General features: G+C 34.0%; 1 protein-coding gene across 3 annotated transcripts in view; it reads right to left on the reverse strand.

The window, feature by feature from the left end:
- Positions 1-13,659, reverse strand: part of LOC131847092 (four and a half LIM domains protein 2-like) — a 165,591-nt gene that overhangs the window by 28,343 nt on the left and 123,589 nt on the right. For 2 of the 3 annotated variants that reach the window (XM_059196551.1, XM_059196550.1), the window contains 2 exons: positions 8,570-8,770; positions 4,368-4,542 (listed from right to left, as the gene is read on the reverse strand). In XM_059196551.1, coding sequence (XP_059052534.1) covers positions 4,368-4,542; positions 8,570-8,770 — 376 coding nt within the window. Of the gene's footprint in view, positions 1-4,367; positions 4,543-8,569; positions 8,771-9,224; positions 9,502-13,659 lie in introns of those variants that run through there. The other variant, XM_059196552.1, reaches the window with a different exon arrangement.

The following is a 13,659-nucleotide window of genomic DNA, read 5'->3' on the forward strand; positions in this document are numbered from 1 at the left end:
GAAACAGAAACAATTGTGTAAATTCTATAAATATACCTCACTTTAAGGTAAAAGAAAAAAATGTTTCTTTTTGAAATTATACGCACGTTAACAATTATGAAATGTTTCTTTTGATCTCATTTGTATAATATTTTTATTAAAAAGCACCGAACTGATTTTGATGAATTTTCTATGGGACCCATCTATATTTAACCCATCCAAGATGAGAGTAATTTCAAATAAAAAAGAACCAATAAGGAATAAAAAATAATCAACTGAGAATAAATGAGGTTTCATATACACAAAACCTTATTTCTTGTCATCAATTAAAAATACAGTTGAAATTTTTAATCGTTTCATTTCGCTACGAAACCTTTTAATTAGTCGTTCATGAATATTGAAAACTGTGTAATTATTTGTATTACAAAATTAAGACATAATGCAAAATTTGCGAGCCGTTGGTCGTGATCGCTCTTAACCAATAAATCTTTGTTTCTCATAGTACTATCTCAACTGCGAATATATTTATGACATCATTCAGTCACCTATAGTAGTGTGATAAAAAAATAAGTAATAAATCATGTAGTGATTAATTACGTACGAAAATTTATCTACAATGTAATTTTTAATGTAAAAAATAAATCAGACAGTTATCCGATAACCGTGGTGGTATGGCGGTTTAATATAGCGTACTTCGTTTTTCTATAGACGCAGGTTCGTATTAACAATACTAATAATTTAGGAATCATTTGTTTAGATGTATTTTTATATTCATTGGGCGTCTTCTATATGTATAGGTATGTAGTGGAAAAAAAAATTAAAACTATAGCTAACGTATAATAAACCATGTTTTCAAGATAGTATAGTTAACTAAATGTAATTGTCTTTTTCAAGGTATTTTATTCTCTTTTATTTAATAAAAAAAGTAACACAACACTGCAGTATAATAATTAATTTGTCAAAAGGTTTTAGTTTTATTGACTAAATGTAGACCACTTTAGCAAAAAATATACACATCATATCAACCCATTATAGAAGCTATATGCCATATAAAAAATATACACCCATATCATGTTAAACCACAGTAAAACTTAGAAGTTATATGCAATATAAAATCTTCATGCTAATTTCAACAATACATCTTTACTCTTCTATTTATGAATAACAACATCAAAAAACTATTTAATACCACATGGAAAATCCCCAAATTGCTGGCGAGATGCGACCCTCTAAGCCCACCCTCGGTACCCCATTCCCATCACGTATTCAATATATGTCCAATCAATTATAATGTCCAATTACATTATCAATTAGAAACCATGTAAGTGTTATAGTGGCATCAATATAAGAGACTCCGTCAGGGTTGGCAACTTTTAAACCATTAGCCTCATATAAAGACGTTAAAACCTCGTACCTATATATATAACCATCCAAGGTCGTACATCGTCATATTTTGACCGACCACAGCATCGTCCGATCCCACATCCAATTCAATCGGGGAAAGAGAAATGAAACAACGACGGCTTGAGCCTAGGTTTGAATCTCTAGCAGTGCCCTCAAACTAAAGTCGTATTCGTTTGGCCGGAGTTGGCTTTCAGCCGCTCCATAAGTCCTTCCGCAGGTTTGGAGTGCTACCTGCGCTTATCGTTCGGTGAAGCTGTAAAGGCCAGCTGCGGCTAACAGCATTAGAAGGGTTCGAAAAGAAACCGACGGCAGTACATAGAGGGGGCGGATTAGTCGCGTCGAACTTAACTAAAATACATATACAAAAAACAGTGAAATAATTTGTCATTTTCCGTAAGTCAAAAACTCGTACAGATTTGGACCATGATAATAAGTTCTCGTACCTCACACCGAAGACTTCGTACTTGAACTAAATAGTAACTACTTGTACGAGAATTCTCGTACAGTCGGCATCCCTAGACCGGGCTCACATTTGTCCAGTAATTGATCGTACGTTTCCAATTTACGACTGTTTTCGTGGGCACAAGTTAATGTTACATTATTATACTATAGTACATCTTGTTTGGTATTAAAGTGATTTAAATGTAACATACATTTGCTATTGGTGGCATCAATTTGTGTTTAGTTACACATAAAATACAATTTATAGTATTAGTAACTGTAACTCATGGCTTATGAGTTAATGTATTATACTGTATATCGAATTTCATTAAATTCCAAATATATTATTATAAAGTAGTTCCCGGGCCGTCATCCGCGTTATACACATATAAATGCTATTATTATATTAATAAATTAATTAAAAATAGCAGATAGCTTAAAATTAATAAGAAGAAACAGTAATATCTGTCCTTTTTTATATATATTTTTTGGAAGATTTCTTTAGCCTATCTTTGACTCACATTTAACACTATATACTGTGTAAAACTTTATCCTAGCTTCACCAGCCGTCGTTTTTACATAAAACGTCAACACACAAATAACACATGAGCAGTGAAGGTGAGTATTGAGGTACGTCGGCAAGGGGCCCCTTAAATGTACACCCGGGTCACAAGTCCCAGGAACTGTTCAGAATTTCTCTGCCACACGATTGACCTGGCTCCCCCGCACGGTGAATCTATGGAATGCTAAGACGTTCGACTCTAGCTGACACTATAATTATACGATTATATAATCAAATTGGTAATTTCATCAAACCAAACCCATCATTACTACCATACACGGACTAAAGGCTTCAATCTCTACAAATACAAATTAATCAAACCGTAGGTAGATAGATACGAGAGGTTGTCAAGCGGAAATAGTTTGTTTAAATCTGCATATACGCTTTGGTAAAAAATATTTGCAGTATTTAAAACTTATATATAAAATTCTCGTGTCACAATGTTAGTCACCATACTCCTCCCGAACGGCTTGATCGATTTTTATGAAATTTTATATGCATATTCAGTAGGTCTGAGAATCGGCTACTATCTATTTTTCATACCCCTAAGTGATAAGGTAATTTTTTTTCTTTTAGTCTTTTATTTTCTCCTTTTTATAGTCAATGCTCTTTAACATTTTTACAATAGTGAAATGGCACGTAACAGCTTGGACTAAAAGTAAAAATATACAGGTGGTAATATGGAAGTGTCGAGGTTATGACAATGACAGTGGTCAGGTTTCTCCGCCTTCGAATCACCTTCCTGGCCATATTTAGCGAGGGTATGCATACCTTATATAGGCAGAATCTGCTTACGATACACGAGTAGCGAGCTACTCAAACGCATGGCATGTGTGCTAAGAATTAAAAAAATGTTCCGTAAAAAATGGTCCAAAAGTATTATGCGAGTCAGGTTGTATTCAATAAATATTTAAGATGTCTAATTGTTAGTATATATAATTTTATGGCCGAAGTAAATTTATAATTTTACATTGATTCGGAATCATAATGGTTCAGATAAGTCTGCAAATGAAAATATAAGTGGTTGTTATCGATATTTCATCCTCACGTCCTGGAACTATTGGCCTTGGACAGTGTGGTCTCAGAGGAATTACGTACTTATTATTGTTCCTTAAATACTTAGGTTGTCAAATGTACCATTTGCCGAGATTTTCTATGTAGAATGTACGGGATTTCCAAATCCTATTTGTAAAATTTTATAAAGGATCGAATAAAAATAAATCGTGTATTCAGGTTTTTCAGGTATCCATAGCCTACGGATACCGTCAGACCGTACCGTCAGTCGTCATGGCCGTATGCTTGTTTAGCAATCCTGGTTCAATGTGGTCAATAACAGAATTTTTTTATTCTATAAGTCTTCGATAAAATTCATTCAAGAAATGTCTAACAGGACAAAAGTCAATAATTCCTATTTATGATACACGAGATTAATATGAGTACAGAAATATACGGCGCATTTTTATACGATGTACGGTTTTTAACAGTTACTGTATAACATCACATGTATGCATCTATATCTGACCGTGAATCTATAAATAACGAACTTACTACGTCTATGTTTCTCTTGATAGACGGGCAAAATCCTGCAGACCAATGTAATAGAAAAATAAAATAGAGGAAACTTTGTTTTTCTAAATGGAGAAAATGTGCCTAGTGGGTTGTTTTGCAATGTATTGTGTCAGGGCGATCTTTTACGCAAACTATCTAGAGTCCAATCGTCGACAATTCTTAACACTGATTAAAAAAACAAGCTGAGTTTATCGCCAATATTTCCTATTTGTGCGAATAGTGATAAAAAAAATGTACTTGCATTAGCAGAAAATATGTCCAATATAAAGCAATTTTGCTAAATTCGTCGTGGAATAATTGCTCTGGTTACCTTCTGGTACCTGACATCGTAAACCATTATCAGACAACTTCATATTTCTCCGTAAAAAAATTTTGGTGAATAATTCTAGAAGAAAAAAATTGGATAACTCACCAGCACGGAACACCTCTCCGCATCCATCGCAGCGGCTAGCGAATTGGGCATCATAGCAGTTTCCGCAATAGATCTTGTCCAGTTTAGATCCGAACTGCTTGTCCACCAGCGACACACGGCACTTCGCGCAGAGGAAGCACGCCTCATGCCAGTGCTTGTCCTTGTACGACAGATCCTGGTAGAAGAGGCAATAAGTTCAATGAAGCTGCAATTAATACTTTTTTTTAAATTAGAATACCGACTGATACGTCAAATCAAGCTAAAATTTAAGATTTTTCATGATATTAGAATGGCAAACAAGCTAAAGATCCACCTGATAGTAATCGGTAACCATCACCTGAATACATGAACAGCACTACGGCTAGTATGTTATCACGACACCCGCAATACGATACATGCTTTGCCATTCTAGAGGGCTAAGATGTCATGTCAGGTAGGCTTTCTAAGCTGTGTTCTGCTATAAAGTGTGTGATATGGCAGTAAATTTAGACGGTTCGGAGACATAATAAGCCATGTATAATAATTATACGCATTTAACAAAAATTATATAGTTTATAAGAAGTATAACGGTTTATACAGATGAGACAGAGGTACCCATGAAGACGACTCTGTACATATCTACCTCGGTTAATAAGTAGGCATGTGAATACAATGAAGTTTGAAATGTTTGTAATATGTATAATATTGTTATTCGTATGAAGTTGCAGTTTATGATAAACACGTTCGAGATTATTGGTGAAACAATGAGGCAATTCACAATATTGTTGTAATCATTATCATATATTTATTGTTATTTCATGTGATATATGTAATTATGTTGCTAATTATTACCGATGAAAATCAAAACGTAAGTTTATTAAATGTTTAAATATATGACGTATAATTTTCAATAAGAGCTGAAGACATACTGGAATAATAAGTAAGTAAATAAGTATTCATAATAAAGGCTTTATGAATACTTTGAAATTTAATAGCTAATTAATTTCTTAATGACTTGAATGTGATAGGAAATTCTGATCCTTTATGTGAATATTATGTAAATATTATTGGCATTCACAACATTAGGTAATTATTAAACAAGTTTTATAACATAGCTGGGACAGCGTATGTATTCAATAGTATTTGATTCATTGCTCTTTTAATTTACTAAACATAAATTCGATTATATATTATTTATTGATATTAAAACTAAGAGAGCTCGTTGACTACAGTTTCCCAATATGCTCACTTAGGAATATTACATATAAAAAAAAAAGAATATAAAAATATACGTATTACGTAAGTAATCCACTGCCATCCTGAGAAAATTCATTAAATTACACAGGTAAATATGATATAATTCTGGTAATCCATTGACGACACCGTTGAGTAGACTGAGTACAAGAGAAATGGGAGCCTAGCCTTTTCTCCATGGAACATCAAATAAGAGCCGTCTGCGTGCTTGTATGTAATAATTAGGCGCTGGTATAGATTATTATCTCCTTGTAATAATGTGGGTCATAACAGTATTTTTTTACTACAGTGACACTTAAGATTACTACGGACAAACAGATAGACTTAAACATGAGCGCATGAATAGATAATATCAAGGTTAAGAATAGTCCAGTTTCAAATAAAAATGTTCTTGGACATTCATTACGCGATTTAAATAAATAACCTCATTGAACAAATTGAATTGAGAACGAAAATTACCACAATAGACAAATAAGAGCAAAAAACCGAGATTTTCCGAAGCAGACAGCATCTGTTGTCATAAACGAAGCGACACGTGGGCGGTAATTATAACCTTCGCCGTTGATGAGTCGAGATTAAATCAATAGATGTACTTATTTGGACGATACATACATTTTGTGGGATTTAATATCCTGACGGTTATAAATTACTATTGCCATTTTCCTAAGGTTCATTAAGTGTTGTTTGCGAAAACACCATGTTAGATTTACATCAGACATCTTGGATTATTTTAAAACATGAATCATCTATTTACTATGCAAGATAAACAATCGACAGTAAATATTCTTTAGCGTATAGTGTTGGAAGTTCAGTGCTCAAATAATGGGTGTTATCAGAATCATCTGGAATTTTGAATTTTGGGACACGATTCATGTCGATGTAATGTGATTCACTGCATTTGCCGTATACACTTTTAGAATTGTAAACATATGCATCCATACCAACACAATAATGTACCACAAGGCGAGGATTTAATTCCTAAGAAGAATTCGTCTACTAGAACCACGCTAGCCGCTGCTTGTTGTACAAATTTTGTTTGTTTGTATACGAGTATTACATGATATATGCACATATGAACAGTTCTTTTAAAACGTATAATAATTGTACATTTTCTTTTCTTTTTCTTATAGTTATTTCTAATTTACATCCTGGTGATGATAAGAAGTGTTAGAAAATGTAAAATGTACCAAAGATCCAATAAACGTATTTTTGCTATTGATCTGGCCGCCAGTTAAAATCTGTTTTCAGGTGTCAATATTTTAGGTTTCGTAGGACATATGGAAGAAGGATATAGGGACATATTTTACTTAAACTATCTGGATTAGACAATGTCGCGGTAAAATATTCTTCTTTTTCACACAGAGATATACATAGTTTGTGTTGCATATTCGACGCTCGCGTACAATAATCAAGTTTCAAAATAAAGCTCCCCTCTTTCTGGAATCTATTCCTGTCCACAGAGCGAGCTGCAGAGCGGACATTTTAAACTGAATGTCGTAATGTCAATAAAATATGAATGTTTATTTTGGCCGATTACGAAATACTTAGTGGGTCTTGAGTATTATAAATCTTAAAAGAATCGGCTGACGGATCCACCCATGATCGTTCAAGGTTACCGAGTACGAAAACATTAACATAACGTTGTATCCGCCCCAGAAATAGTTTCATTTGTAGCAACACGCGTCGAATTTTCACAAAATACTAGTCAATTTGTTAAAATCCAGTCTGCAACGGGCAAACAATCCAGCACAATGTTAACAATATTACTAATGTTTATTTTAGTAAACATGACGCTAATATTTCGCCAATATACTTATTATTACAACCGCTTATTTTAGTCCAAAATTTTGCAATCAATTCGGCTGCAGTAATGTTTTCTTTGATTATTTAAACTTGTTATTACGTTGATGTAATTACGGAAACAATTGGGTATTAAAGTAAACAGAAGACGTTTTGCAGCTGTTTGTGAGACAGGAAAAGTCATTCGGCAGTTGAGATAAATGAATAGTTTTGCGTAGCCGGTATAGTTGCGTACATGTTATGTTATGTTGGCTTGGCACCGCTCGCCTGGGGCCGTGTGCAGAGGTACAGCAAAGAATCTGGGACGACTGGAGTGTCACTACTAAATCCGATCGTTGTAACAAAGCTAGAAAATACCACAGATCTTATAGCTGTATGTAAAATCGTAACTAGATACATATTAACTGCTAATCATATTATAGAACACAATTAAAATGTGACAATTACAATATATACACATAAATTAAATGATACGTCTTCTAAGAAAGATATTTCTAGAAATATTAATTTATAGCGATATTCTATAATCTGTGACTAATTTTACCGTTATGAAAATAGCAGAATATTAAAATATAACATCGGCACTATTTTAACATGAGGTGGCTACTAATGATGTGTTAACTAATTGGATCTTTATTGCATCCATATTAATGCTGCAGTGTTAAGAAATAATAATTATAGAGTTGTTAATTACTTAATAGATTGGTTGAGAATATTTTTACTATTAAGTGGAGAATGTTTTGAATTGGTACAAGAATGTACTGTAGACAAATGAGACCATTTTGAATCATAGTTGATAGAATAGTTATGATAATAAATATATGAGAACGCAATGAACAGATAAATTTATAAATTATCTAAGTATATCACATGTTTACATTTTTATATTGAACTAACTATTGTCTCCAGCTTTACACGCTTGATGTCGTTAAGTTAAAATTTTCAAAAATTCTACAAACCCGATGTTTATCTCATAAGATCATCTTTTTATTACATTATCTTATACAATCAAATTTCTGCTTTCTGGACTAAGTAGTTTTGACTGTGTGTCAATCAATCAGGACAAATGATTTTATAACTACAGATGTAATTATGCTTGACTCTGTATCAAAAGCAATATTAAGATGTCCATGTATGAATCTGACGACGACGATTACGCTAAATCTCACCTTAGAGTCGATGCCGATGGTCTTGTTGCATTCCTCGCAGCCGTTGGCGAAGACACTCTCGTAGCACTTGATGCAGTAGGGGTGCTCATCCCTGAGCACATAGCGCTGGCCCGTGAGCGACTCATCGCACTGCCAGCAGCAGAAGTGACCGCTGTGCCAGTCCTTGTTCATCGCCTTGGTGTACTCGCCGCTGAAAATGAGCTGTGAACAAAGATATAAGAATTTTAGATACTAACCAATGGGTCTCATAGAAAAATATGGTTCTTTTATGATGCTTTCTCCAGAATTTGATTTTTATGGAAATTGTTTGTATAAATAATGATGATTTAATTAGACATAAAAAAAATGTTTTTTGCATAAACTTATTACGTAGACAGAACTTATGACATCTTAAATTTATGTTATTTTTTAATTATATACTATTGCGTCGTATAATGACATAGAAAGTTTGAAGAATAAGTATCCTATAAATACCTTAAATTAGGTCGGGTATGTGAGGGTGGCCAACAGACAACGCCTGGCGCATAACATATAGCAAGCATTGTATATGTACATGTCACTTAAAAGGTCGAACACGATCGGTAATCGACACTGGTTGACACAGACACACTGGCGTCACATTGCACTGCGCACGCTTGGCCACCACTACACATACCCATCGTCGTTAGTTGTGGTGGTGTTGGTCTGCTCGACTTCCGTCACGGTCACCTCCCCATCCTTGGACTCCCTACGCTTGGTGCTCTTTTTGACCTTCCTAGTCTTCCTTTCAGTAGTGGTATACTGGACTTGAACGTCTACGTCGGCCATTGCGGTCTTTACAGCCGGTTTAGTGTTAGGAAAGCGATATCACCGGACGCGGTCACGACCCGAATTCGAATGGCGAGAAACGGTTGCCGAATCACAGGAATTATTCCAGAATGCTTAGCGTCGCACCGCACGAGACGGTGGGGGGAGTTTGGGATTTAAATTTGGAAGAGTGACGGAGAGGGCAGGTGCGCGGGCGTTTACTTTCCGAGCGTAGCGACCCGAGAACCTCGTCCCGCACCATCTGTGATCCTGATCAGCTATAGAAAGCGTACCGACGCCGCGCAGCCGGCATTATTAAATGGTATATAGGGCAATATACATAGGCAAACGCTGTAACGGTGTTAAGCGCTCCCTTATCGCTTGGCCGAGATTCAGCTTAGTTATTATTGCCGAACAATCATTGATTTACGCTTGACGTTCGACCCAATAAGCGCACAATTAAATGTTAGCAAGGCGTATCTATTCCTGGCAGTTTGGATGGGTTTTGTTTGCAAGCCATAAAACTATGGTATGCGCCAAAATCAACAGTGTATAATATTGTTATTGACTAGTCTAGCCTAATTCAATATATATTGACTAATTATATGATTGACGGCATATTCGTACTTATCTGATATTAGAAAACCGATTTAATAGTCTCACAACGTTTATCGAGTAACAAAGGCAACAAGAGATTCTTAATATTCTTAGTATTCAATAACCGTTTATCATTTACTGGGCCGTATGCTCGTTTGCGATTGTTGTGATAAGTATGAAAAAACTTTTGTATATTTCATAAGATTTTTGCACGGATTACCAAAACTGAACTAATTTCTTACATTTATTGCAACACCGGTACGTTAATTGGCATGTTAATCGTATGATCATGATTACGATTGGTAGTTCGTAATCCCGTGGCACCTTTTTTTTAAACGAATGATAACCAGTTTTCAAAACCAAAGAAACGTACAAAGAGATTGATTGGAAGAAATACAATCTATTTGCACTCACTAACTCCATATATATTGGAGGGAAAGGGAATTGTTAATAATGTGGACTGATTATGTGTATGACCTCCACGCCCCATCCGGTTCCCCATGAACGGAAACCATCATGGTAAAATACACTAAGAATTTGTCACGATGGGCTAACTGCTACCTGATTTTATCTGCATCTTATCATCCTCCACCGGTGACTCGCCAGCGTATACCATTACCGCAGGCGGATGCACCATTCCATTATCATCCATAAAAATACTCCACATATATTAGTGGATACATAAGTAGTGAATTTGCAAGTGAATGTTTGTAGAAATGATGTCGAATAAGAGAATTATGTTCTAGAACGGAAGCGATACAGACCTACCGACCTAGGGTCGCACCACAAAAGGACCGCGTAGCAGTTTTCATTGAGATCCGCTTAATTACACTTGATTCATCACTTCATGTCTAGTATGAAGGCTGTGTTTATATGACCAAAAAAGTATGGCCAGGTGATACATTGTCCAAAACATATTATGGTATAATAAGGATAGAAGTAAATGAAAGGCTAAATGCCAAAAATGGAGGCAAATTTACAATATAGAAAAACCGTTTAATGATTATAAATTTCTATACGTTACCTATTTATATTAGAGTATGTTAAGGTTTCTTAAGGGTCGGCAATGCGCACATAACACCCTTAGTGTTTCAGGTGTCCATAGGTTACAGAACTGTTTACTATCAGCGATACAGACAATTTTATATTTTGAAATAAATGGTACTAATTTAGAATTTATAAATTGTCATAAAATCGAATTAAAATAAAAAAGTAGAGGAACTGGCTCAAACACTCTAGGCCCAAGTTGATTGTGTTGTTTCAGACGAGTTGTAAAAAAATCTGCACTTGCTATATTTTTTATATATTAATAACTCTGTTCCACAGATATAGATTATAAATATCTGTAGTAAAATAAAACACAATTGTTTATTTATAATCTAGAAAGCATATTGTAGAAAATAGTATTCTTGAAAGATCAATATTCAAATAATCGTAATTTATTTAAAAGTGTACGAGTTTTCTCATAGCAACATTCACGTTAACGAGGACTTTTTTCCACTAGCACTTTAACCTAATGAGTAATTTTTCTTGTTTATTTTTCTCACAAATTTTTCAGCGCGTTTATTTCATATCTAGTCTAGACATAGCATAGGAGTGTTAACAGAAAAATTCAGTAAGCCGACAGGTTACATAAAAAATCCATTTATCAAATTATGGAAAGTATATTAATGTGACCACTAAGTCCCTTTACCAAATTCTTATAAGACGACTAGAACAACAAAATTATAAAAACATTATAAATTATAAAAAAATAAATGCATAAAAAAATATATTTATCATGCAACATTCTAAAAATTATGTCCAATATAATTCCTTCATTCTCGGTCTCTGTGGTTTAGCGGTTTAGTACACAGCCTTAATTCCGATGGTCGCGGCTTCCGTTCCTGGCACTGTACCAACATTTGTATTGATGAGTACAATTGCTTGTATAGTTGTTGTTGGGTGTTTTATATATATTTACAAAAACAACGTATCTGTATATTCATATCAGGTGTCTAATACTTATAACATAAGCTCTGCTTAGCTTGGGACTGGATAGCGCCGTCTGAATTGTCCAGAGATATGTTTATATTATTATTACCTAATTGGTATTGGTATTAGTACAATTATTTGGTATTCAGTATAAACTTCAATAATAATCCTTTAAAATATATATTTTATTTAGATATCGTGTGAAATATATTTGACTTTAATTGTAAATTAAATCATTTGCTTTGTGAAAGCTTATAAAAAAATTACTAGTTTTGAGAAACTAATTTTGCCCACAAAAGAGGCAAGAGACACGAGAGATACACAAAAAAATTTACACCAAAAAAAAGCAGGGTTCAAATCTACCGATTTTAGTGGTAACGTCATTAAACTGGCAACACTGCCGTGATGCATTCGGACCTCGCTTCCACAAGGTCTGGGTCGGATCCATTCATCGGTTTATTTTTAAATCATTCGCTTACGTTTCCGCGGTCTAACCATAAACAACACCTGGATGTGAGATGCGCTCTTGAGAAAATGGATGCTGATTGAATCACTGATTACTCGGACCACTTTGCGATCAATGGAGGTAACAATTACAGCTCTTGATTTAGAAATCTGACTGCGCAAACCGAAATGAAACCAATGTATGGAAAACTGAATCAGGCGGCGTGTATGAATTTGAAGAAAAAAATAATAGGCTTTAATCTAAGATACGGTATATAAGAAGAGAACCAAATATCCATCTTCTCATAGTCATAAATTTTCTGTGATTATAAAAAGTGGCCAGCTCCTGCTACACACGGGATTCATATACACAATTTCATAATTTTTATTTTAATACACACATATATCTACGATATCGATGGCTTCTAAAAAACTGTAGTCACTTCACTTTGCTCTATTATCAATAATTTCCGCAGCGCCGGCGATATAAGGATTTTTTTTTGTAATTTTTCACACGAGTACCTATGTACGAACGCATGCCCATGTTTATGTGGTAACAAGTCAAATCAATCAAATCAAAAATTATTAGATTTGATGATCATTTGATGAAAAAAATTACGTGCATACTGATTAAAATGTCCTACATGAAGGACTTTTTAGAATTAATTTTTTTCCCTACCGTCCAGTTCAGTGTACTGATTCAATTAAGAAGAACTGGCAATAAATTCAACTGAATTTTTTTTTAAGCCCAGTTTTTTGACATATAAACAACTATTACCATACACGAGTGTGTAAAAATCGATATAGCACTATTTATAAAAAAAAAAAAATCTCTGAATTATGATTATAACTAGAAAACTAAAATTGTTATATAGAAGAAAAACATTTTAAATATGGGTGGGTAGGTAGGTATAATTGTTTATATAGTTTTATTACAGTGCTATTAAAATTAGTAATTTTATAATTAAGTGGTTTAATTAATGAATAAATAATGCTGAATTTATAAAAAATAATACAAACAGATCAAGTATTGCTTTGGCATGATTTCGAGTTTGATCTAATATTAGTGCCTTGACGAATGTTACACCCGGTGTTCGTGAAAATAGAAAATAGAACAGTAATTTCATTTTGATGTATGAGAGTTTTGTCAAAAACTGAAAGATGTGCAATTGGGTGACAGTTTGACAGGATTTTTTCTGAATTATTGTTTTTTATAATGTAAATGAAGTATACCATCAAAGATGAAACATCTAAAGAGTTGGCGTCTCCATAAAAGAGATATAACTCTA

Source organism: Achroia grisella, unplaced genomic scaffold (genome assembly GCF_030625045.1).
Source record: "Achroia grisella isolate CSIRO2021 unplaced genomic scaffold, CSIRO_AGI_Agris_v1 utg515, whole genome shotgun sequence".
NCBI lineage: Eukaryota > Metazoa > Arthropoda > Insecta > Lepidoptera > Pyralidae > Achroia > Achroia grisella.